A 26,988-nucleotide genomic window follows, 5' to 3' on the forward strand; every position below is an offset into this window, starting at 1 on the left:
CAGAAATGAACTTCCCCTATGGAATTGTGATCCAGGTTGTTGCTTTAAAATGTCTTTCAGTTTACCTTACGCATCTGGATTATGCAGACACAGAACGAATTATGACTGAAAAGCTTCACAATCAAGTGAATGGAACAGAATGGTCATGGAAAAATTTGAATACCCTTTGCTGGGCTATTGGCTCAATCAGTGGCGCAATGCATGAAGAAGATGAAAAAAGATTCCTCGTTACAGTAATTAAGGTTAGTTTTGCACCACAGTACAGTTTTGTCACACTTTATGCTCAATAAACTAAATTTGCAGAAATGCTGCTGTATATTCTTAGTAAGCTGCCTTGTACAGCAAGCAAATTGATGAAAATTCATTCATGGGAAATCCTACATCATGCATTTAAGGCTGCTGAATTGTTTAGCCATGGACAGTATCAGTCCAAATAGTCTTTTCACGGTGAAATATTCAGGGATAAAACTTAAGGTAAAGTGTTTTTCTTCGGGGTTGCAGAAGAGATGGGGAAGGTTTGCTAATAAAATAGTGGCAAATTAACCCACATTTTTAACTAGCTTGCACCCTATTTTGCTGCCATCCATACATTCATTGATAGAATAGTGGTAAATACATACATGGAAAAAGTGCAGGAACAAAACATTTTTACAAGAGTATTACAACAAGTTATACAAATTCATACAGAAGATGTAGTTTAATTTCTTCTGTTTCATGTGGAGCCTATATTTTTATTGATATCAGTGGCTAGGTCAGTTTTCAATACTGTGAGACTTGTTGAAATACCCCTTTCAGAAATCTTTAGTTATAGTGAAAATGGGGGTTCCATAGTTGAAAATGATGCTTCTGGTTTTGTTGAAACTTGAGTAATTTTAATCACTGCAGTCTGAACCCACTTGATTGTTAACCTTAACAATCTAGTTAAGACTTAACCCACTCATTGTTATTTGGACTTTGAGCTTTGATTGTGGCAACTACTTGTCTTGAATAGCTTCTTCTAAGATTCTGTGCTTGCAATGCTTTTAATTGAACTGGACAAACTTGCAGAAGAAGCTATAAATGTGTTGTGTTGTAGGATCTTCTGGGACTCTGTGAACAAAAGCGAGGAAAAGACAATAAAGCCATTATTGCATCAAATATAATGTATATAGTAGGTCAGTACCCACGTTTTTTGAGAGCTCACTGGAAATTCTTGAAGACAGTAGTCAACAAGCTGTTCGAATTTATGCATGGTAAATACCTATTTTCCACTTCCTGTTTTAATTTAAAAATTCTCTGATGTCTATACGTGGACATGGGGGAAAAATACAAAGTAGTAACTGACTTGGTTTAATTTAGAAACCCATGATGGCGTCCAGGATATGGCTTGTGATACCTTCATAAAAATAGCACAGAAATGCCGCCGACATTTTGTTCAGGTTCAAGTGGGAGAGGTCATGCCGTTTATTGATGAAATTTTGAACAACATCAATACAATCATCTGCGACCTTCAGCCACAACAGGTACATTTCATTAGGTATTTTGCATAATTCCTGAAGACTAATCAAAAATTACTTAGTTTTGAAGTGTAGGAGTGGCTTTCAAGACTTGAATTATATTCCTTTGTTGTTTTTTGTTAGCATGATCAGATTGCATTACTGACATCTCAACTGGAATTCTTGGAAGGAAAATCTAATTGTGTTTAGTTGAACTTTGAATTTCTGGAATACTTTAGCAAGTAAATATTTTGGCAAACAGTTACAAGCCACTACAATAGTAAGCCTTTACCTCTTGATTTGTGAAGGGGAGCAGGGAACAATTGAAAAGCAGCTGTTTAGAAAAGGCACAGCTCATGAAGTGAAAGAGTAGAGTGCACCTGCAGCATACACTGAGATGTTGCAAGAATGTACTAAAACTTCGGCCAGAGTGAATCTGGCATCTGGAAGAAGGTACTTCAGGGAGTGATGTAGTCCAGTTCACAGTTCAGTCAGGTCTGGTAATACTTGGTTAAATGTTAAATAGTGTATACTTGAGCTTCCACACCAGGATATGATGGCAAAAAGAAGAAAGACTCTGGGATGTTTATTGTGGCAGCCGTCAGGGAAGGATATGGAGGTTTCTTTTATACATGATGTAAGTAAGTAAAGAACAGAGATGGATCTTATAAAGTCAAGTGGGCAAAAAGGTGCTTAGTGAAACCCATTTTCGGCCTTCACTATGGTAGTTCAGCAAAGTGTAAGATTTTCATTACTCCTTATTAACCTTCCTATTTGACTTCTTGTTCCAATTAGGTACATACATTCTATGAAGCAGTAGGATACATGATTGGGGCACAGACAGACCAGACTGTGCAGGAGCATCTGATAGAAAAATATATGCTGCTCCCTAATCAAGTATGGGACAGTATAATTCAACAGGCAACAAAAGTAAGCTCATAAATTTTATCTGTATTCTGTCTTCAGGTAAATAAAACCTGCTAAATGTTTCTCTTACCCTGAGTTAATTTCTGTATGTCATGACATTAAATGTACATAGGCTGGGCCAGACTTACTAAATGATGGTGAAAGCAGTGATTGATGTGACAGTAAAAGTGTTGTTTTGAGAGAGGATACATCATAAATGACAAATACTGATTTTAATCTGATTTAAAGGACAGCTTTCTTTTACTCTACAAAGTATGTCTCAGTGGTTGGGGACTGGGTGTTTTGGGGTTCTTCTGGTGTGGGTTTTTTGTTTGTTTGTTTGTGGGGCTTTTTTTCCATTGGGTTTGGTTTTTGTTTGATTGGCTTGTGTTTTTTTCCTTAAGGCTGTGTTTCTTCTGTTTTACAAGTGCTTTAACTTGTTATTCAGAAAGCTCACTAAAAACACTTCACTTTTCCTCCTCTCTTCCATCATTACCTTGAAGTACAACTTTGTCTTACATTTATCTTCCATTTCATTCAGTGTTTTCAAATACTTTATTCCACACATTAAAGAACAATGGTCTTGCACTGCCCAAGAGATCAATCCATTTGGAGTTAATCAAATTAAGATCCTGAAAATAAGCAAGCTTGAGTTAGTTTCCTTGCTGCTTTCCTTACTCTCAACTTCCCTCTTAAAACAAGGACAGACTCTTTCCTTTGGACTACTTCTGGCTGTTTTCACACCAGTACCTCCTAGTTTCCTTTCTTCAACTGGAGTAATGCTTGTGCCACTCTAGTTTAAAGCATTTTTGCAGAAGAGTAGAATTTAATAGATTGCCTGACTCTTGAGGTTGGGCAAGTGCCATGAAGCAAACAGTATATATACAAATCTATGTTGTTTTAACACTAGGTAAGATAATTTTTTTAACTTCTTTGAAGCTCAAAGGCGGTTTTATTTACTAAACAAACTGGACTTTTTTTTTTTTTTCTAATAGAATGTTGATATTCTGAAGGATCCTGAAACAGTTAAGCAGCTTGGTAGCATTCTGAAAACAAATGTAAGAGCATGTAAAGCAGTTGGTCACCCCTTTGTGATTCAGCTTGGAAGAATTTATTTAGATATGCTGAATGTGTACAAGTGCCTAAGTGAAAATATTTCTGCAGCTATTCAGGCAAATGGTAAGAAATCCCATGCTTTTCCTGTAAGTGGGGGTTAACAGTGTAGGTCATCAGGTTTCAAAGTACATTCCAAATAGGTTAATTCTACTGTGTTAATTTTCTTTTTTGGGAAGGTGGAGAATGACTGACAATGCTGCCTTATTTTTTGCGGTTTTTTGGTTTTTGTTTTTGTTTTTTTTTTTTTTTAAACGAGTTGTTTTATTCAAGAAAAGAACTGCTGGTTTTAGAGGGAGGAAACAACACCTAAAAAGGAAACTTCAGGAAAGATGTAAAGTGCTGCAGATGGTCTGCTTAATAAAATCAGTGTGCATGCTGCTGATACAAAGTTGTAGCTTGCATCCTTTTAGCTTAGTCTAATTTTGAATATGAAGAAACTCTGTAAATGGAATATTAAATATTTTCAAAACAATTGGCAGGATTTTGTTGTGATACTGTTCTAATAGCTTTATTACAGAGATGTAACTAGTGAAAATGCCTGAAAATTGTGATAAACCAGGCTTGCAGTCATTCAGAAAGAATTATCGATTACCCAAGATATCTTTCCTGGATAAATAGGTGCCTACAGAATGTGCTTCATTACAAGATTAAATGACTCAGTTACTGTATTCTGTGTTAGGACCAGCAGTTTTGTTGGCTGTGCAGATAGATATTTGGAAATGTGAATGTTAAATAAAACTTAGTAACTGAGCAGCTTCTTGACCTTGGAGTAGCTTCTGAGAATTCAGAATAAAATGGGCTGAGAGATCAATACCTTTTGATTCTGCAGCTTTTATGACCAGAATTTGTCCTTGTCAGAAACAATAAAGTTTAGGAAGCTGTTGCTAGAACTGTAGTCCTGATGTGCTACTTGATAAGCAGCTATTGTGGTTGCAGCTGCCTCAGAGTATGTTTTCTCATCTGGCTCTGTCTTGCCAGATGTGGCTCCTATGCCAGCACTAGTGATCTTGCTACCTTGTCTTGTGTGCACTCGTGTTTGTTTAGTGTAATGGTTGTATGCCTGTGCAGCTGATTAGATAAGGTTTCACTGATGAGACTACATTGATTTTGGAACTAAGAATAAGGATTGTTAAGGATACGTGTGCACTTTACACAAAAAGGCAAGTGGAAGGATTGTTTCTCTTTGAGGAAAAGTGGAATTTTCTTGTTCTCCCTCCCATCACTTAGCAAGAACCAGATGTAAAACTCTTTCCAAATGAGGTGAATACATATAATTTCCCTTACTTGAAAAGTTGCAGCTTTGTTTTTGAACCCTTACAGCAGGATACCATTGTTAGTTTTGTAATTCTGAATGAAAGCTTGAACTTCCAGAGCTAGAATGTGGGAGGGTAGGGTTTCTTAGGTGTGGGGTATATTTAAGAATTCTCTAACAGTTTTGCAGTTCACATATAAAAATCAAGCATTCTCTGTTTTGTAATATGAATTTAAGCTAATCTTTCTGTTAACAACTTCCCTGATTAACTGAAGATTTTAAACTTTCCAGGTGAAATGGTAACAAAGCAGCCCTTGATTAGAAGTATGAGGACTGTAAAAAGGGAAACTTTAAAACTAATTTCTGGCTGGGTGAGCAGGTCCAATGATCCTCAGATGGTAAGTAGATTTATTTTATAGAAATAGTGTGTAAGATAAAATTAGGAAGAACTCTCAGATTTGTCTTCTGCTGTCAACTGAATCAGTTAGTCACAAGAACTTGTTCCAGGAGGTCTGTAAAATGCAAAGGGGAAAAGTATGATCAGAGGTAAGCCTGAGCTACACGTGAAAACAGTTAATTTTACCTGAGAGTAATCTTGAAGGGAATGAAGGAGATTTAAGAGAATTGTTTCTAGAAGCCCTGCTGGGTGGATATGGGGGGTGGGTGGTTTGTAGAAGGGTAGCATATTTCAGCTTCCTTAGGAGAAGGATCACCTGTAACTAAATAATGAACTTTGCTGTATACTCTGGGCTAGATACTTTGTTCAGCAATTGCATTGTTATAATTGTGGTTTACTCTTTCAATTAGGTAGCGGAAAATTTTGTTCCTCCCTTGTTGGATGCAGTTCTCATTGATTACCAGAGAAATGTTCCAGCTGCCAGAGAACCTGAAGTACTTAGTACTATGGCTATCATTGTAAACAAGCTGGGTGGACACATTACTGCTGAAATACCTCAGATATTTGATGCTGTTTTTGAGTGCACATTAAATATGATCAACAAGGTATTTATATTTGAATTTTGGATAAGGCATTTCCCTAGCTACTGAAGGAAAAAAAATGAATCAGGGTTTTAGAAAAAAGTACTGGTCTTGGATGTCTGTGTATTTTGGAAGTGAAAGATAACCTTTTCTTGCAGTGAAGGGAGGCAGTATGTAGTGAACATAGTTATTGTACAGCTTTCATGTTCATGGGAATTAAGGGGGAGTTCACACTTCTCTGATTATCATTTCCATATGTGGTGTCCTGTGGATCATATCCCTATTTTTTTGAAGTAACAAAATGCATTTGAGACACTTAAAGAAACTTACACTCAAACAAATGTACTTGAAGTCTGTCTAGTTGGATGTCTTAATCTCCTTGCCTTATTCTCAGTTTACCTCTTGATTTAAGTAATTATTAATTTTTCTGTTTTAGGGACTTTGGAATGTCATGCTTCTGGAAGCAGAAGTGTACTTCAGTCAAATTTTAGTTTAGGGCTATCTGCTATAATTCATAAATACTTTAAATCATGGTAATAGAAGTACTGGTCAGCCATTTCTAGTAATTTCCTCACTAATACAGTTTTTATGCTGTATAGTATGTATTTGTGTAACACTTGAGCGCTGTCATCTGAGTTAATGGTACTTTGCAATAGGGTATAAGGAGGAATTGAACCCCTGTAGCTTAACACAGGGGTTCTAAACATAGAAGCTTAACCAGTGTTGAGACTCTGTGGCTGTATTTGTGGACCATGAGTACTGGTGGTATACTGACAAAATGTGGCTCAGCCTGTGTCAGTGTTGTGTAACTCTGAAAAGATGGTCATGTTGAGCTTTGCTGGGAACTAGTTCACTGAGAAATGTAACCTTTGCTTTGCATTTAAGGTTATTTTAAAACGGGGATATAAATGCAGTCCTATGTCAGCTCTTGACCCACTCTACTTAACAGAAGATCTGATCTGATGGTGGAACTTTGGGAAACTTGACTTTTTTTCCCTGTCTTTCTAGGACTTTGAAGAATATCCTGAACACAGAACAAACTTCTTCTTGCTACTCCAGGCTGTAAATTCTCATTGCTTCCCAGCATTCCTGGCCATTCCACCAGCGCAGTTCAAACTTGTTCTGGATTCTATTATTTGGGCTTTCAAACATACAATGAGAAATGTTGCAGATACAGGTACGTGGAAGTATTTAATATGCACAGCTGTTAGTATTGTCATCTATTTCCTAGTGAAATGCTGTTTTATTCCATCTTTCCCTTCAAACTTAGCATTCCAGTCGCATGATTCTGTACTACATTTGCACAAAAATAATATTCTGCCATACCTTGAAGCTGTCAGCGTAATAGGGTAAAACTCCTGGATGCTGTTTCACTCCAGTAGCTGTTAGAGAGCACTGTTACGAGTTATTGCTTGCTTTCTTTTTTTCATGTGAAGGTTAGCACTTTTCTGATATGTCTGAACTGCTGCTAAACATGGTGTCACAGCTCTGCTCCTGTTGTCTGTGTTGAACTTAGCAACTGTCCTACCTCAGTACTTGGTAAATATGGAAAAGGACAACGGGAAAGTAAATGATGTGGGTAGGGGCAGAACTCTGCAGTCAGGGAGTAAGCTCATGGCATAAGGAAAGGGAAACAGCTTAGACCAATGAGAAGGTGGATTGTACTTTAGAACAATAACAAGCTCTGTAAACTTCGTGAATCTCATGGGGCAGCTGAGTGTATTACTTTATTTAACAGACTTGAGCAATTTAGAAAGCCCTCCATAATAAGGATATGGACACAAGTAGAGGCTATATAAAAGTCTTAAACTAAAAAAAAAATGGTTTGGTATTTTAGGCATAGTTCCTTATCTCCAATACTAGAATAAAGATAGTTGTGAAGCCACTTAGTTTTTAGCTAGTTCTCTTGGTATCAGTATCTGGGAAAGGATGGGTATAAAAGGTATCCATCCTATAGTTGCATTTCACGGAGTAAGGTAAATATTTTCATGTAATGCTAAAACTGAAAACGCTTTCCCCTTTTCGAATTACAAACAGCTTTTTTTGGTGGAGGGTTTCTCTCACTTTCGCTAACTACCCGTACAGTGATGTGATTGGTTCATTGTACTTCTGTCATCTAGTAATGCAAATAAAATCGGCATGCCTTGGAATATCGCTATAGCCCTCCAGTGGCTGCTTGAGGAAATGCCTGAGAAAATAATCATGTAATGCTTGTCTTTTCAGTGCCTGTCAGAATTCCTTGGGATATTTTTATAGTTTCGGGAAAGGGCAAAAATATGCGTAGCGGTTTTGATATTGTTCTGATAGTAACTTTTTTTAATTCTTATTTTCCAGGACTTCAGATACTTTATACTCTACTACAAAATGTTGCACAAGAAGAGACTGCTGCCCAGAGTTTCTATCAGACATATTTCTGTGATATCCTCCAGCACATCTTTTCAGTTGTAACAGACACTTCACACACCGCTGGTAAGAATGCATATATGTGAGCTGGTTAAAAAAACCCAAACAAACAACCCCTCAAACCTTTTGGGTATAAATGGGGCTCTGTATCCCTTTCTGACTCATGACTGCATATGTATAACTTTGATCCATTTAGGTTTGACAATGCATGCATCAATCCTTGCATACATGTTCAACTTGGTAGAAGAGGGAAAAATAAGTACTCCATTAAACCCAGGAAATCCAGTGAACAACCAGATGTTTATTCAGGAGTATGTTGCTAATCTTCTCAAATCTGCATTTCCTCACCTGCAGGAGTAAGTCTCCCATGATATTTTAATACTTCTAAGTCAATTCTTACATCTTGAAATACTGACTGATGTGTTTGCTGTTAGTGCCCAGGTTAAGCTGTTTGTAACAGGACTCTTCAGTTTAAACCAGGATATTCCTGCCTTCAAGGAGCATTTAAGGGATTTTCTGGTCCAAATCAAGGTATGTTTTGTGGTTGCTGTTGTTTTTTGCTTGCTTCTGTTTCCAAGAACTGAAAAATGAGTGTTCAGCAGGGTTATATAGTTTGGAAGTACTTAATGTTCATTCAGTGTTTGTTTAGATCAGAGTTATTTTGCAGCTGTTTAAAATATAACAAGAAGTGTTGTCAAATGGCTTGTATGACTCACATAACCTGTTCTGGTATTTTTTTATAAAGTGGTCTTAAATGTCAATACTCGTGTATTTTACTTGTGTATACTATTCGTACACTGCAAAACTCCTAATGAGAAAGAAAGCAAGTGGTTTTTAGTTAAGATTGTTTTCTTTAGTTATTTTCAGTATTGCTTGGGACTGGGATGTGTTCTGAAACTTGTTGGAGTAATGCTATTTTTTAAAACATTCTAGCATTCAGGAAAAAGATAATTTTGAGAGTGCATTCATTGGGTGTTTGAAAATAGTAATGATAAGGCTTTCCTAGCGACATGCTCTAAACACTGGATTACTATAGATAGTATCCTGTTCTATAACACAGTGAAAATCTTAATATTTTGCATTCCTTATATCAGTTCTAACCTTAGGAACAGAAAGCAAAACAATCAAACATTCTGGCAGGGAATGTGAAGAGATGATGTTTTCTTTATCATTCTGGATTTTGGAAGCTTATTACTCTGCCTGAAGAATTTGACAATAGATTAATTTTTTATGAATTATACAGGAATTTGCAGGTGAAGACACATCAGATTTATTCTTGGAGGAAAGAGAAACAGCCCTTCGGCAGGCTCAAGAGGAGAAGCATAAACTTCAGATGTCTGTACCCGGCATACTTAATCCACATGAAATTCCTGAGGAGATGTGCGATTAAAAAAATAATAAAACAAGTTTTGCAGTTTTCTTTCTGTACAGCTACTTTGTTGTGATAGAAGAAAACAGCACTTGGATATTTGTTGACCAAAATGATGCCAATTTGTAAATTAAAATGTCACCTAGTGGCCCTTTTTCTTATGTGTTTTTTGTATAAGAAATTTTCTGTGAAATATCCTTCCATTGTTTAAGCTTTTGTTTGGTCATCTTTATTTAGATTTGCATGAAGTTGAAAATTAAGGCATTTTCAAAGTAATTACTTCATGCCCATTTTGTGGCTAAGAGGAAAATAGGCAAAATGTAACTTGTAAAAGACTATATTGCAAAATAATACAATTTCCTGTAAGAGTATCAATTTTTAATTCGGGGTAATTTTCCTTCTAGTCTGTCCTGCAGTCTAGGAGAAAAGGTAATGAGTAAAATGGATGAATTAATTGTTAAGCAAAGGATAATAGTGCTGCATTTGTTTTGATGAGTTAGCAGCTTTTTGGACTGAGTGGTAAGGCTAGGCTACATGTATTTGCAAGTTGTATGGCAAGTTTGCAGCAAGATCATGTGCATATCATCCCATTGTAAAGCAACTTCTAAAGAGTATGGGAACACAGTACAGTTAGTTATTTTTACACAGTTCTTTTGTTTTTGTGTGTGTGCTGTCGCTTTGTCGACAACAGCTTTTTGTTTTCCTCAATGAGGAGTGTTGCTCATTTGTGAGCCTTCATTAACTCGAAGTGAAATGGTTAAAATATTTATCCTGTTAGAATAGGCTGCATCTTTTTAACAACTCATAAAATAAAAAAAAAAAAACTGGCTTTTGAGATGAATTATACTAATTTACATTGTTTACCATGCTGTAGTGCTTAAAGAACACTACTTTAAAGCAAAATAAACTTGGTTTACATTTATTTTTCTTTCTTTGGCTTATTCTTTTATTGGATGAAAATGCTGTGATCACATTTAAGATTTGCATCCTGGAGGTGTAGAAAGAGTTCCTTGAGGTCTAGATAACTTGCTTCTGGCTTGCCTCATCTCAAGGACTTTGGCTGTGCTTGAAGTTAATATGAATGAAGTTGGGTTCCATTTGGAAGTTTAGTAGCTGTTCTGACTTACCTTCACAAAGAAATACTCCATACTACATTACTATGAAATGCCAGGAATAAGGTACTCTTGTTTTCTCTATATATGGATTCTCCTCAATTTATTTCAAAGAGGAATTGCACTGTATCTTGACTAAACAATTGATACTAGTACATGTTAGTAACACATGTTAGACAAGATCTAGTTATTTTTCTACCTAAAGTTTTATAGTTGAATGATTTTCACAGATTTATGAAGTATGGATACAAAAAACAGTATGAAGACGTTAAGATTGTGTAGTCTTGGCTTCCCCGTATTTGTAAGGTCTTTTCTCTGTTTTCTAACAGTTGATGTTAAGCTCTCCCAAAGTTTTTTTCCATTTGTTTGGTGTCTAATCCTAAGATTGTTACTATGATGCAAAGTATAGCCATTCATGCAGAGCTGTAAAACAAAGTTAGAAGGTTGTGGATGTGTTTTTATGTAAGTTTGGATACTATAGTTAACTTTGTGCTGTATATTCCTTTTGAAGTAGAAGTGCATGAGTTAGCAGTATTCCTGTAGAACTGAGCTGTGACCACAATGTTTCCAGTCTTGAGTACCTGGCCCCTTTCTGTTAGTGAACATCTCTCCATTTGTATTGCTTAGCTGGCCCTAAAAAAGCATAGCTGCTTCTGCCTGAAGGTTGTTCAGCAATAGAAATGTTATAAGCTGGCAGTTCCTAACTGTAAAGAGAAGGTCCCTCAAACTCTTAGGGCTTAGAAAACAGCTTGCCAAAGTTGTTCATTATTTTGATGGTTACAAAACTCATTTCTTTCTCTCCTTAAAGCTCATGTTTTAAGTTTTTTCATGTCTTCTGTCCTGTTTTGATGTGTAGCTTTCTGTTGTGCTCTGTGAAGGCAGTATCATCGTTAATAGGCAGTTGAAAGTAAAATATATTTGAAGTACTGTTAAAGGACACATTTGGAATGGCTTATGACCAGGTTAAATTGCAGCATTATAGAGCTACAAATTACAAAAAGCTGTGCGGAGAACTAAAAAAATGCTTAGTAAACCGGAATAAATATCACTGATAGTGTAATGTCAGTTTGATCATATCCCATGAGTCACAAAACTAAATATGAATTGGTCCTGACATGCAGTGGCATTAACAGCATTGAAAATAATTTGAACAAAGAATATGTGTATGCTTCTATGCATATTATTTCTTCGCATTTTAAGATACAGGTTAATCTGAGGCTTGTGGTCTGGCTGTTTACTGATGAATTTAATCTGACCGAAACTTTCAAGCAACAAATCTGAAATGTATTTTTAAAGCTGACTCAGAGAAGAGATGTTTTGTTATTTTGATACCTTTTTGGATTATCCAGTAACATTTTAATCTTAGTTTTTGCTTCCCTTTTAGATCTGAAAACTTAACTGTGGTCTTGATTTATCCTAAGAATCGGTGCCTTTTGCTGATCTCTGCAGAAGCTATAAAAATACAGCTTATGCGGAGTTCTGGATACCATTAAAGATTTGAATTGTGTGTGTGCATATTTCTAGTACAGTTATTCTGAATGTGAAAATTATTACAGTGTAAATCTTAAAGTTCTAGTTCTAATGCACACTCTGTAAATTAAAATACATGGATAAAAAGCATGAATTACCATATAGACATCTACGTAATTTGTAATTACATGTAAACCAATGTTTTGTGCATATTTCTATACAGATTTTTCCAAAAAATCCCCCAATTCTATGTACTCTAGGTACATTCATAACTACAAATACTACAGGGTGTTTTCTGTGTTTACATGAATTGATTGCCTGTTAGCTGATGAAGACACCCCCAAGTACTTGTTTCAGGCTACCATGATGTGTTTGCTACTGTAACTGAAGCAGATTATTTTCCAAAGCATTTTAGATTAGTCTGTTTTGTTTGTTTTTTTTTTTTAACTAGAATAATTTGGTGTGTGTTAATCTGATTGGTTAAGTGAACTATTTTCCAATAAAGCTAATATTTATGCAAAAAAAAGAAATGCTCATCTCTTAAGGAAGCTGTAAAAGTTGCTTCAGGTATCACTGGAAAGGCAGTAAAAAGTGTGTTTCTTAATGAAAAAAAAAATATTAGGAAAAGAGACTGAAGTGAGGAACTTGAAATAATTTCCACAGACCCCAGTGGTTTTGACAGTGAAGTTGCATTAACTGTAAAAATTAAAAAGAATGCAATAGTCTCCTAAGAAAAGGGAACAAGCAGAGAGGAAGATCTACAGTTCTTACTCAGAAACTGCTATGAAAGAGCCTCTAGTTACAGTAATGCAAATTCCTGACTCTTTTCAGTCTCTGTTCTAGTTCAGTGTTAGTCCCCTACTCCATTCATTGATTGTTGGATAAATTATTACTGATCCAAGACTTCTGGGGTACTTTCAGGAAGGTATGTCTAGACATCTTTCCTTTCTAGGGAAAGGACACACTTTCCTAGGTGTGTCTCCAAATCTTATACAGCAACATTGAAATGCTGGAGGTAGCTTTTTAAAAACCATTTAGGTGCCAAAAGTGAGTAAAAATTCACCTCGCCATCTGCCCCTTGTGAATGAACCTCTGCACTTGATTTTTGAGACAGAATTGGTTTTCAGACATGGCAGATCTAGGTCCTTGCTCCAGTGTTAAGGCTGATTATGGCCAGCAGTTTTCCCTTGCCAGTTTAGCCATTCCAATTGAGAGATTCCTTTTCCAGCTAAGATTTCTCATACGATGCACCTTAATTTTGAAGCACATGAAACCAATGGTTTCATACATAGCTACCCTGCGTGCTGCTCTTGGGTCTCTGTACATTGTGGGTTTGGTTTTTTTTGGTTTTTTTTCCCCACTAACCTCTGATTGCTTCTGCTGTAAGTGGGCACAAGAAAACTACACTAAGGAAAATGTGGGGTTGAGGGAGACTGCCTTGGAAGATTTTAGTGGATGAGAATGACAGAAGCCAAAGATGAAAACAAGACACTCATGTTTTCACTTATTTACCTCTTGTAAGTTAAATAGCACTTTTTCCTAGGCAATAGTCCCCCAATAAAATATATCAAAGGGTCTGTTTTGGTTTTTTAATTTATTATGAACCCTTTTAAAAGTGTGTCTCGAGTTTTTCTGAGACTTGGAAGATTCTGTAGTCTTTCATGGATTCTGTAATTTCAACAAAGACTACTGGGAAGAATGGCCAATTTAGGTTTGGAGGGTGGGGGAAGAAGTTTTTCTCTCATTTGACTGTAACAAGCTGAAGTATGTGCTGCCAACAGGACTGTAGCCCACTTACGACCTCTGTTCATTTCTGTAATATATATACATCAGGCAATAACGACCAGTTTTATTATCATTAGATCTAGCTTGGGCACTTTTGCATCAAGCCTTACGTCTTGTTTTACAAACTTCTCAAAACTTTTCAATTAGCTTGTGAACTCTCTTCAGAGCTTTACCTCTGAGCACTTTGCTTTCAGGGTTAACTTGGAACTGTGCACTCAAAAGTTCAGGAATATTGTAAAACATGGGCTTTTCCCATTAAAAACTCAAAGTGTATTAAAAAAAGCTGTGACTGGTAAGATGGTTGAATTGCTGATGGTACTTGCTGTTCATGCTCAGAAAAGTAACTGTCTTGTTTTCAAATCAAAGGGATGAGCAGTCATGTGGTGATTACCTTATAGATTGGAACACATGGTTAAAGGGTATTAGCCTAGAATGAGGTTGAGATGATGGGTATAATCCTGAGTGCCTTGTCTGGAAGAAGCAGTGGTAGACCAGAAGCACTGAAGTTCAAGCTAGTACAACCAGTCTCCACCAGACCTTTATGGGTACTGAAGTGCACAAAATAACTAATCAAGATTGCAACCCAGAAACAGACTTGAACAATCTGAAACCACTTTAAAGTTGGAACTTGCCCTGTTTACCTGACTCCATAGTGTGATTGTTACCACACCTATTTCTTAGCATGCTAACTATTTTCCTAGTCATGCTGAGCAGTCAGACATCTGATTTTTGAGCAAACTGTTCAAAGTAGCTTTGTGGTGTGGTGAGCATTATCTATTCTAACATGACACAGTTTTGGCCTAATAGGGCTATGAATTATTTTAAGTGTGTTTTGCAATAGTCACAGTAAGTCAAATTAATTTGTCTCCGGGGTGCTATGATATCAAAGTTTTGTTAGATATGAACCTCATTAAAAACTTTAAAATCCTAATAGAGTAATGAAAATAAGCCAGGTTTCATTGGTAACTTCACATTACTCAGGAAGATTTAAGGCCTTTAGCGAAACGAAGGATTTCCTAGGCAATGGATTCTCACCATTTCTAGCATTGTTCCAGACTAGAGGTCACAGATATAACTGGACTAGCTGAAATTAATCTTCTTGACGCCATCCATCAGTACAGGAGAAATTACTGAGAATTTATTTACTTGCTTTTAAGCTGTTGGCTCCCATCTCCTATTGGCATCTGCTGAAATCACTGGTAGTTCACTTTGCATTGGTGACAGTGGCAGCACAGGAGTAAACACACAATCCAGCCAGCTGGTGCTGCTACAAGAATAGGAACCTACAGCAGAGCAACAGAAACTTCCAAGAGAAAGTATTTCCATCAAACAAAGCTCTGGTTAAAGCACTAAGCAATTGACTTGACTTATGTGAGAAGGAAAAAAAAAAAGCGTCTGTTTAAGTCTTTCACATTCCACACTTACTATGCTGAAGTCAAATGACCAACTGTATTTGCATGCATAGAGAATGAAGCTGTAAAAACACGAAGCATGAGGCAGGCAAGGAGAGGCTGAAGTGTCACTAAGGAGATCCAGGAGCAGCGGCAGTCTTGATGCCTGAAGGGTGGGTGGTGGGTTGGTTTGTTTTCTTTTAATATGAATGGTTAACTCAATCTTCAAAGAAAAACAGGACTACAGTATTAGTTCAGTGTTGGGATACAACGGGACATGAATTTTGCAAAGTATATGTATATTCTCAAACTCTTAATCTGGTCCTAAGTTTGGATTTAGAATTTTAGTTTTACTCAGGTCCTCGATTTCTTCCTCTAGAAGAACTGTGCTGGCAGTTTACCAGAGCAAGTATTTCCAGATGAGGAGCACTACAGTCCAGGGACAGAAAGCAGGCCTCCTGGGGATCAAACAGCCTTGCAAGGATGGCACTTGAGGATAGAATAAAGGTCAAGAGAAAAAAAACAACACATAGAAGGGCAGCAGGCTGATGATCACTGTAACCAGGCCAGATACAGCTCTTGTCTGCTGCTTCAGAGCAAACATTTCATGTTTTTTAAATGTAATTTCATCTCTTTTTAAAAAGAATTATATATTCTTGTGTGCAGTAAAAAGAATTTGTCTGGCAATATTCCAGTCTGCACAAAAATAGGAGTGCCTCAAGGTCACCCATAATCTTCTGTATTGGCATGTGATACATGCTTCAAAAGGTCCCTTCCTTGTGCTGACTTTGGTGTTTATGTGATGCTGCAATTGGATCAAAGAGCTGATTTAACAGCAAAACATTCCTTTAAGGTGTTTTGGCTGTAAATTTCAGTTTTGTTACAGAATTTACTGCAAGGTTTTTTATAAGGAAGGCAATAGGGAAATAAAGTACAAATTCAAATCAGATCACGCTTACTTTAGTTATGCCATCAAAAAAACAGCGTTTTTCCAAACAGATAACTCACAGCCACTCTTTCTTTCTGTGCTAGAGGGTATACCTGCACAATGATGACGAAGGTTAAGGAAATGAATAAACACTCCTTCTTGGAAACATAGTTTTTATATTATTCTAGTGTGAAAAAATTAAGATGCTTTCTGAGCGCTGGTTTAGAAGTCAGTTTTGATTAATGGTAAGAAGTAAAGGGTATTTCAGCAAATTAATGCTGATACGATTCAGAAAACAGCATATGGCGTATAATAAAGACAAGTCATGAAAGTTGTGGAAAAGTTGCATAAAAAAGAATTTAAGTAGTCTCAGGCACATAGAAGGTAAGACAGCACATCAAGTGAAAAATGTTATGTATACATGTATGTATACAGACAACATAAACTGATTTACCTTTGTCAGATCTCAAACTTTGAAAGCGTCTGTAGGAAAGAAAGTTGGCTGGTACCTTATGCAGGCATGAAGAACGTAGTAACTGTAATAATATGGACTGCTCTTCTAGTCTTCATTATACAAGAGATCATGCAACCAAAAAAGGGCCTTCTAAGGTCCAGGAAATCTGTGACATTTTAATAACTAAACCACCACATCTGTTTCAATAGAGAAAATACATTGTTTAGAAAAGACTCAGAAATTAAAACATCTTTAAGCTACACATGCAAAGAAAGATCAGTAAAAAGTTTCAGGGAAAATTTTATGCAGTCCTCCTGTCTCTTGTGCTGGTATCCTTTGATATTCTCAGAACTCCTGTTTGAAAGTTGCTTGTGTTCATGTGAATTAAAGCAACAGACAACAAGGAATCAGTCTCTCAAGTACACTCGCGAAGTTTATTTTCTGTATTTAATTTAGTAAATGGAAGTTTCCGCAGGGAGTATTTTGGAATAGCTATTCTTTTTGATAACTTGTAACTTGGAAAGTATTTCAAAAAACATCTAGTGACAAGAAGTGTGGGTGAAAGGTCATTCCAGTGCATTTGTGACTTTCACAATAGCTGTAGCTGAGACTAGGTCTTTTGATTACTGTAACTTCTCTCTTACTTTTAAATAGTAGGGGAGTTCTTTTGTCATAGCTTAGCAAACTAATACCTCAAGGATTATTTGAAGGAGAGCATTCCAAGTAGATACACTTGAGGGGGAGGTTACATACATAACCATAAGTGTTGTCATCAGCCTGTATAACATGTACATGGAATTAAAGAACAGACATGCATTTTCTGAGTGACAGGCACGTTTTTATTTCTTCCATTTACATCAGCCACTGAGGAACTCGAAACAGCACTCCATTTTTTCTCCTATTTTGACATGGTTTTCATTTTACTTTCTACTAAACTATATTGTATCTGCATTGCGGCTATTAATAGATTTGTTTCCTTAAATCTATGTACAAGTCTGTAAACTAGAAGCATTCAGAATAATACACTAACTCGCCACTGGGTGGTACTGCTGAAATAAAAAATACTAACCAGTACCTACTTTTCGGGAGAAAAAGCAGCGAAGATCCATCATGGGGTCCATATTCCAATTACATGTACCTGGGAGAGGGAGCATGCAAACAGATGGCAGGAAAGGGCGTTTTCTTATATAGAAAACTGCTGTTTGCCTGAAAACTTGTCTTCCACAGGTCTGAAGTCTTATGCCTGAAATAGTTAACCGAAGTGGTAGTTGTAATCAGCATAAATGATTTCACCTTTAAGCGAAGCTCTTTGGTTTCTTAAGAGTTAGGCTGTGTCATCTCATCAAAATGCGGCATTTCCAACTATTCACAGATGCTGTACTTGCCATTAGGCATTTATTATGCAGAAAAAACGAGAGGGGTCGGGGGGGGGGGTGGGGTGGGAGGAAGGAGAATAGGGAAAACGTACGAGGTAAAAATAATTATTTACATAAAGCGCTACAGTAAAATTTCAAAGGTTATTTCGGGAGGCCTGGATGGGCAATGCCCACAAGGTCCTGTCTCCGAGCCAGCTCCAGCCTCTCCTCTGACTGGGTGGGGGTGGGGGGGAACTGGGCGTGAAGAAGAGAACCAACGACTCTCTGTTCCGCCAGAAAAAAACGCCAATAATTACCAAAAAGACGAAAGACTGGAAAACCCGCCTGGGAGGAGGAAGCTTCCCTGCCACGCAGCGCGGCCCTCGGGCGCCCGCCGGAGGTCGGCGCCTTGTGATAAGCGCTCCCTTCAGGCCGGAGGTCCCACAGGGCCGCCGCTGCTGCCAGCCCGCCGCCGTGCTTTGGGAAGAGGACGGCTCCATCTCAGGCAACGTATCAAATAATCATGGCGAAGAGGAAGTAACCGGGCAGCCCTCAAAACCACCTATAAGCCTCAGGAGTCCATCCTCCAGCTGCCCGGCAAGACGCGAGAGCGGCGGAAATGCCAGGCAGGGTGGCAGCTCGGCTCCGGGCCACCAGAGGAGGGTAGGGATGGAGGGAGAGTCCTCCGGCGGCTGTCTCTCGCTTTAAGGAGAGAGGCTGCTCCTCAGTCCCTGTCACGGCGGCGTGAGCGCGTTATTGGAGACTCCCGCACCTCCACCTCCGCCCCCGCCCCGCGGGAGGCGGGAAGAGGGCAGGGAAACGCGATTCCCGCCCTACCCCGGGCGCGCGCCGAGCTGCAACTGCTGCCGCCGCCATTTTGCCTTCCCGGCCCCGGCTGCCAGCCCCCCCCCTTCCTCCTCCTCCCCTATCGCCAGCCCGCCGCTCGGCCCGGGGTAGGAAGGCGGGGCGAAAGGAAAGGGGAGGAGGGACTCGGCCACCTTCGCCTCCTGCCTGGTCGGAAACTGCCGAGCTGAGCCCGAGCGCCCTGTCCCCCCCCTCGCTCCCGTCCCCTCCTCCTCCTTCCCCCTCAGCAAAATGGCGGCGCGTGGAGTCACTGGGAACCAGTGAGTGACTCGGCTTCTCCTCCCCGCCGCTACCGCCGCCGCCACAGGCTCATTTGCATTGATCAGCCATCCCATCCCCCCCTTCCCCAGATCCCAGACCGGCCCCTGCCTCTCCCCCCCCCTCCCCCTCCCCCCCTTTCCTATTCCTTCCCGCCCCCTCCTTCCCCTCCCCCCCTGACTGACCCCCGCCCCGGCCCCCATCAATCATCAATCAGCAGCACCGAGTGGATCAATCAATGGTCGGGAGGAGGCGGCGGCGGCGGCTGCTGCTGTTAATGAACAATGTGTGAGAGCTGCGCCGAACTGCTGGAGGTGTTAAATGAGAGTAAGTGCGGCCGCCCTCCCCCGCTACCCTCCCCCCCCCCCCCATTCCCCCCAACACTCCTCGCCCCGGGCCGGGACCCCACGTACCTTCCTCTACATGGGCTGGGTTATAACCCCGCTTCATCTCTTTCCTCATCCCCTCCTTCCTTCCTCCCCCCCCCTTTCCTTGCCTTTCCCTACTCGCTGCCTGGCTTGGGCCTCCTGGGCGCGGGGTTACCTCTCTCTCTGTGCGGGGTGGCCATAGAGGGAGACCCTACCCTGCTTTGCGGCTTCTTTCCTCCTTCCCTCCGCTTCCTATCGGGGCAGGTCGATTTGCGGCCTGGGGAAGGTGCACCGTGGGGCTGTCCCCGCTGGGCCTTCCGCAGAGCCCCCCCCCCCCCCCCCGCCTTTCCCCCTTTCCCGCCTGCCCCCCGGGTGTCTGCATGTGGGGCCGGGCGGGGACGTGACCCTGCTGTGGGTGTGAGGAGCCTGCTCCTCGCCGTCCATCCCCGGGAAGCCGCAGCGGGGCCTAGCAGGCTCCACACTCGGCTGAGGAGGTGCCTGGGAGCTGCTCCGGTGGCTGCTGAGCAGCTGGAGGCCGGGCCTGGGTTGGGTCCCTTTTAAGCAGGAGACACGGCGGCTCTGAGTGATCCTGCCTCCCCCCCTCCCCCTTTGCCTGTCCGCGGGGTGGTGTGCCGGTGGGGGAGAAGCGAAGGGACGCGGCGGAGATGGTTTTCGGGTACCTATTTTTCGGAAGCGATTGCTTAGCTGTGAGGGAACCGGTACCTAAAGGAGCTCGGCTCGGCTGTGTGAGGGCCAGGCTGGCGGGGGGTGGGGGGGAAGGAGCTCCCGGGTGTTTCACTTCGGGGGTGGTCTCTTCCTTCCTTCCGAAGTTTCCTCCTCACAGGTGTTATCTGAACAGCCGGGGAGGGTCGGAGGGTTAATACAGGAAGTATTCCCCCCGGCACCGCTGAAATCAGATTGCATTTTGGGCACGAAACCCCCTTTAACCCTATCCAGCAGGCCTCATCTATCCCTTGGAATCTGCTCTTCGTGGCAGCCAAGGTACCCTTCCCTGCTTCTCAGTAGCATGTCTGTGCACTGCTTCATGAACAAAGGCTAAAAAACATGATTTCTAGAAGTGCTGAGGGATTTAACGAACTTACCGGTTGAAGTTTGTAATTAGCGGGAAGTTTAACTGTCTTAAATACTAAACATTTTTCCTGGTAGTACACTGTGGTCTGCTTAGAGGTGAATGGTGTTACAATAAAGTGAAGAGCAGAATGCTTCCTCGAAAGGATTGGAGTATAGATTTCTTAACTCTTGTGAGGCCCAATTGTACGTGGCATTTGTTCTTTCATAAGATCTGTAAGTAGATACTATGGTAGTTGAATGTTGGCTTATTTCTTGCTAAGGAAATAGTACATTCAATGATGGCCAGTGTTTTATGTGAGAAGTAAAAATGTATTTGTAAAACTAACTTTCAGGAAAGCCTGGAGGCTGGAATAAATCAGATTAAAAGGTTAACATCACAGAAATGTTGAGTTGTTAAAATGGTTTGCCAAGTTTGACTACGCTTGTAATTCCAATATCTTGTTTTGAACAATCATGGTGATGTTTACTTAATTTAACATCTATATCTTATCTTTCCCAACTGGAGAGGTGGGGAATCATATTGGTATTATAGACTGAATACTTATTTAAATAGTAGGTTCAAAATAAGACTAAACTATCAATGTTATACTGATGACAACTGTTTGCAGAGATAACTTTGCTTGATTTTGATGGATTGATAAATAATAATTGTTTAAATTTGATCAAGATAGGTGTGATCAAAGAGGAAAAGGTTGTACCTTTAAACTTGATATTTCAAGAGATCTCTGAAATTCCAATATGAATTAATGTAGTGTTTATTTTTAGAACCATTTTAAATTAATTTGGATTTAGGTAACTGTGTATTCCTTCGTAGGAAAAGCAATATCTTAAATCACTTTAATATTTTTTATATGAATATAATATGGCAATTTAATGGTTCTGTATAATTTAAGATATAAACTTGCTTCTATGAAAAAGAAGTTTGGCTTTTTTAGTCGAATTCTTTAGGGAAATTATGCACCACTATTGCTGTATAGCTTTCAAAAATACTGGTCAAGTAGCATTAGATTTTGTCTTCCAATCGTAGAAACAAGGATACTTTAAACATAACTGCTTTGTGTGTGTGTTCAGATACTAGAGCAGATATACTGCCTTCTCACTCTATGAGAATGTGTTATAAGGGAGTTATACTTTTTGGTTTTTATAAACTCAAGTTGTGTTCTTTACATTTCTTAAGTAATTAAAGGTAATATACAAAAATAACGACAAATCTTGGTTTTTTAAAACACCACAGTGAAAATGGAAAGTGGTAGTAAAGAATGAGGTCATGCCCAAAATGTGTGAGCCAGAGACTGCCAGCAGTTTCCTTTTCTGCCCACCGAACATTTGGGATCATCTCTTCACTGAAACTACTGAAACTGTTTTGAAAGAGGTCCAGGAAACATAATCTAGTTTGGTTTAGACATTTCTTGGTAAATGAAACATTTTACATGGGACACATACTGCCCTTTGTCTTCATTTACCCTAATGTTTACAAAATATTATTTGGTATCAGTTGTATGACAAGTCACTTAAATAGTGAATTGACTAACTTCTGATGCATTGTTTTGAGACGAACATGTGGGAAGCTCTGGTTTTCTTCAGAAGAACTTACCAATTTATGGATGGCAGAAGGATGGAATTCAACAATTGTGCAAACTTCCAGGCGTATTAGTTCCACTGCAAACTCCTACAACATTAATCCAGACCCCATAGCAATATGCAGAGCTGGAGCTTTTGTTTAGCAGTATGTATGTTTTCCCCTCTTGCAGCAACTTTTTTTCGAAGCATTCAGTCTAAGTATCAAACCCAGTAAATACCCTGATCTTGAAGTTATTTTCTTAGAAGTATTACTAGTTTCAATATATGATTTGGTCCAGAAACTCATTAAAACACAAATTCCCCTGTAAAATGCCCAGGTTTTGAAATGTTTTTTGTATTTGAGGACAATCTGTTGTTCAGAGTAAATCATCCAATTTCTCGACGAGTGCTTTAGGTACGTTAGCATCACTCATGTTTTCCCAGGCAGGGGTTTAACAGTGGTAAAGTCTATAAAAAAATCTAGTCTGAATTGTAAATTAATCTTCCACAACATAAACATTCTTAGTGGTCTTAGAAAGAAAGAAATGAAAGAAAAACCCCGAACAAAAAAAACACCCAATTGTTTACTTTTTATGATAAGAATGCTTATCTACAAAGGATGTAGGAAGAAATTCTCATAGTGTTAATTGTAGGATCTCATTTAAATGTACACACATTCTATAGGAAAAATGGTTGGAGGACATTATATGCTTTTATGTTAATTTACAGCATTCTGTATCCTAAAGTAAACCCTGGTACTGGTACACTGTATATTCCTTGTTTTTTTTGGATGCTGATACTTGTCAATCTAGGAGGGCTTATATTGAGTTTCATTTGTTCTTTAGTAATATTTACATTACTGTGCTGTCCAGAGGCCCTCATCAGGATAGTTCTGTTTTGCTAGGCACTGTGCAGATGTCTAGGTAGTCTTAACCTTGAAGTAAGCCAGAAAATACAGAAATGTAACATTAAACACTCACTTTTTAATCTCAAGTCCTTTACAGCACATTTTTGCAGGTTGCTGTGTCATAGATGAAGCCACAGTAACATTTTCCATCTACATATAGAACCATGCTCTTACTGGACACTTACACAGGCTTCACTTGAAAGTATGAAGCAGATGATGCTTCAGTGATAAGTGTTTGTTGAGTGGAAGGTTGTCATTGCATGCCTGGGAGTGCTTCCTCCTAGCTTAAAGTGGAAATCTATTTCTCAGACTGGTCCTTAGTTAGTTGTACTTCTAGTCCTGGCTGTGGCACATCCCAAAGAGCCTGACTGGGCTTGGTTGCCTAAGAGGCTTCCTTTTGGGACCGCAACTGGTGTCAGGGTATGTTTACTTAACTCTCTATAGGTGGTTTTGGTTTAGATTTTGCTTGTTTTGTTTTTTTGTAAAAGTAAGAAAAAACCAAAACAAAAACCAAATATGGAAAACCAGGTTCTACTGTAAAGTGGCAGTTGTGGTGTTAGGTGACTCTGGTAGGTGTATGTTATTCCCAGTTCTTGGTTTTCTTCTGAGCATTCTGCTTCACTTTCTTCAAGGACTGCCTCTTCGGTTTGTTTTTTTTTCCTACCAACTCTGAAACCTCATTAAGTCAATTCACATTGTTTAACAGTGACTTCTAGGTATTACTGTATCACATAAGTTTGCAGGGTGCTTTTCTCATTGTTTCTCTTAAATCTTTAGTAAAACTTTAAAAAATCCAATTAAACCAAAAAACCCCACATTTTACCCAAGCAGAAGACATAGATGTTGACTAATATTGAAGTTCTGTCCATTCTGTCAGCTGGCCTGCAGAACTCCTGGTATGATCAGGTCCATAAAGCACTTGAGATACTGAAGTGTTTTACTTTTTGTATAGCTTTGGGATAGCCCTGAATTTCAATGCTGAAGATGCTTGATCTGACTTCTTGCCATGTACTTATAGCACTTAGGAAGTAGTACAAAGAGTAGCCTTAGAGGCTGAGTGAAGCTCTCTTTACCTTGAATTAGATAAGAAATTGAAGTATTCCAAAACATGTGTTTTCCTGTGTTCATTCAGCTTGCTCTTTGGGATTTTGAGATGATGAATATTTTATACTGGGAATATTCATGTATTATTTCAGATACCAAGTGTATGTTATAATATTATTACAAATATTGCATAGTATCACTTGATCTGCGAGAACTGCTGTCACTTGTTCAGTGGTTGCCTGTAAGCCACAGTATTGATTATATGACAGCCCCCAGTGTTTTGTGCAGGTCTTGTGTTTCATTTAACTGTTTGACTGTTCCTCTTGTGTAAAACTATAAAATGGTTGGTTTTGTTGCATGTTGCTTTTTTTCCCCCTCTTTCCTAAAAGATTGATGTTTTCTTCCTATTTATGTATTTCCCTATTCAGAACCTCTGCAGAGACTCAGTGGGGGAGTTATTGGGGTAGTTGTCCAACTTTGTCACACTAACCTAAATCTTTGTTGTTTCCTGTTGGGACAGGAGGAAAACAAGTTCAATTGTTTATAAAACTTAAATTCAGTGATTTTTTTCATGTTTGCTTTTGTCTTCATCCTTTTTAGGGGACTAGGGGCCAGAACTACAGGAAAACTAATAGAACTTTTCCTTCATTGACAAATTGCAATTATCATGTACTGTGGTGCAGTGCTACTCCAAATGAATCAGAGTAATCAAAGAAAAAAATGGGAAGAGGAACTAATTTTTAACTTCCTAAAGTGAAAGGGAAGGTGACACTTAGATAAAGTAGTTATAAGTAGTTGTTTGTAGCTGTAAAGCAGTTGAAGGAAGAACTGTGACTTTAACAACTAAAAGGCTTCTATTTTTAGAAAGATATTTAAGCTTTTGTTCTGTACAGTGATTTTGGTTCATCTTATTTGATGTGATCAAAAGTGATTTTGTCCTGAAACTTTTCCTGGTCAGGCTGCTGAAGACTGTTTTTTTTCTCATTGCTCAAGCCGCTTGGTCACTGATGCTGAAGATTTGTTACGTAAAACCCATTCTGCTGAGTTTTGTTGAGAGTTATGGACATGTATTTACAGAGATCTTTGTATGCAGGGGTACCTTACAGCGGAGAAGTATTTGTTAGAATACCCTTAAAGCTTAAGAACGCCACAGAAGCGAACATCCTTATATTTTCCACCACATATAATATTAAAGAAAATCATGCCTTTATTTACAGTAGACATAGTCAAATTTTCAGCTGCAGATGCTCTCAGCCTTCTTAGTAAGAGGCCTGCACAGACTCACAGACAGAGTTATGTTCCTGCTTATTTATGGGAATAACTTCAGGGAAGGATTTTTTGAGTTTTGGGTGGTTTTTTAGGATACCTGAATCATGTATACCTTGAAGTCATTTTTTTCACTGTGTAGGAAGAAACCCTGCTGGTTTTTTTTTTTCCCATACCTTCTGGTTCTGCATGGCTTTTTCTCTATAAGGATAGTTTTCAAGTTTATGAAGTCCCAAACAATCCCTGAGGTATTTCCAAGATGTGTGTTAGGATATCCTGGATGTCATTTCTGGGCTAGCTGTTCTGAGTGTCCTTACATGATCAGATGATGGGGCATGGTCGGTCATGGGACATTTGGGTTGGCAGTGTCTGCTGGGGCTGTAGAGGCAGTACCTTGGAGAGCAGACACTGACCCTGATTCCCTCTCCCTTCCTCAGCATGGTTGCTTCAGCCTTTGGAAGACACAGGGCTTTGTCTTGCAGGGCTTCAGAGGATTATGAGACTTGTCCTTTCTTTTGATTTGTAAATTCCTTTTTGCTTGTTTTTCTTCCATGCTAAACAGTAAAATCTGTTAATTGTTAATACCAACTTCTCACTTTGTGGCTTTTGGTTCCTCGCTACCTTGATTTCTCTGTGTCACTACAGTTTGCTGCTGTCTTCCTGTGTTCAAGTAACACGGAGTCAGAAAAGCAGGCCTTGCTTCCCAGAATCATGTTCTGCAGACAAGTGAAGAGCAGTCTGCAGTTCGGCATTTTACAGATTGGAAGGGGAAAGCAGTGTTTACTTCCTGGTTCCTATTATTTTGTGTATTTTCTTCTTTGATTATTTAGTTTCATTTAAATCCTTGGTCATATTGATACTCTGTCCTGCACCTTATCTTTGCTGCAACTCTTCTGTTAGCTTTCAAAGTTGTTGGTTCTCTGTGCTTGTGATTGCTCAAATTTCCCAGTTTCCATTTTGCTTACCTGTATGTTGTTCTGCTCTCTCCTGCTTTAATTCTACAGTTTTGCTTGATGTATAATTCTCTGTGTTCATATTATTCTATTTCCTTTAACAGCCTTCCATAATAGATTTATTTTTCATTTCCAGTATTGTCTTGATGACTGTTCAGGTCTGATTCAGAAAGGATGAGAAATAACCGCAGTCAAAAGTTGCCTGTGGGTGATGGCCGTGCTACACTGGTGTCTTTGTACTTCGAACAAGTCTCATTAAGTCTCCCACTGCAAGGGAGAAAGTTTCTTTGGGAGAGAAGCAGTATATATAGACTGGCTTTTATGATGTACTTACTTTTTTTTTTTTTTTTTTCTCCTTTTCTTTGTTGTTTTAATGTAGCTCATCCTTTAGTTTTTTTTTCTGCAGGCTAAGCTATGCCTTTATAGTTGTCAGGATCCTGGAATAACCTAAAAAGTAATCTTACCATCTTCACGAGTAAATGGCTGTGATTACTACTGAACTCTTTGTATAGTAATAGCATTCTGCAGTTAAATCTAGTTGTGGCCATTTGATTTCTGTTGTTTAAGCTTATGTTGTGGTAGTTTCTTTTTTCATTTTGTGTAACAAATGGGCAGTTTCTAGAATTTAATGTGCGAAGAGGTGAGAAGCAATTCTTTTCAGTTTCTTCCTTTCCTTGTATGG

At 39.1% G+C, this 26,988-nt stretch overlaps 2 protein-coding genes across 6 annotated transcripts in view; both read left to right on the plus strand.

Moving 5' to 3' along the window:
- Nucleotides 1-10,422, plus strand: part of XPO1 (exportin 1) — a 37,216-nt gene extending 26,794 nt beyond the window's left edge. For all 4 annotated transcript variants that reach the window (XM_030446897.1, XM_030446899.1, XM_008500552.2 and 1 more), the window contains 12 exons: nucleotides 61-242; nucleotides 1,076-1,232; nucleotides 1,339-1,502; nucleotides 2,271-2,405; nucleotides 3,377-3,560; nucleotides 5,041-5,147; nucleotides 5,557-5,751; nucleotides 6,736-6,904; nucleotides 8,062-8,196; nucleotides 8,327-8,486; nucleotides 8,565-8,661; nucleotides 9,374-10,422. In XM_030446897.1, the coding sequence (XP_030302757.1) occupies nucleotides 61-242; nucleotides 1,076-1,232; nucleotides 1,339-1,502; nucleotides 2,271-2,405; nucleotides 3,377-3,560; nucleotides 5,041-5,147; nucleotides 5,557-5,751; nucleotides 6,736-6,904; nucleotides 8,062-8,196; nucleotides 8,327-8,486; nucleotides 8,565-8,661; nucleotides 9,374-9,520 (1,832 nt within the window). In that variant the 3' untranslated portion in view covers nucleotides 9,521-10,422. The remainder of the gene's footprint in view (nucleotides 1-60; nucleotides 243-1,075; nucleotides 1,233-1,338; nucleotides 1,503-2,270; nucleotides 2,406-3,376; nucleotides 3,561-5,040; nucleotides 5,148-5,556; nucleotides 5,752-6,735; nucleotides 6,905-8,061; nucleotides 8,197-8,326; nucleotides 8,487-8,564; nucleotides 8,662-9,373) is intronic.
- Nucleotides 10,423-19,303: 8,881 nt separating this feature from the next.
- USP34 (ubiquitin specific peptidase 34) overlaps nucleotides 19,304-26,988 on the plus strand; it is a 124,871-nt gene continuing 117,186 nt past the window's right edge. For both annotated transcript variants that reach the window (XM_030446954.1, XM_030446955.1), the window contains exon 1: nucleotides 19,304-19,443. In XM_030446954.1, coding sequence (XP_030302814.1) covers nucleotides 19,401-19,443 — 43 coding nt within the window. In that variant the 5' untranslated portion in view covers nucleotides 19,304-19,400. The remainder of the gene's footprint in view (nucleotides 19,444-26,988) is intronic.

The sequence above is a fragment of the Calypte anna genome, chromosome 3, assembly GCF_003957555.1.
Source record: "Calypte anna isolate BGI_N300 chromosome 3, bCalAnn1_v1.p, whole genome shotgun sequence".
Classification (NCBI taxonomy): domain Eukaryota; kingdom Metazoa; phylum Chordata; class Aves; order Apodiformes; family Trochilidae; genus Calypte; species Calypte anna.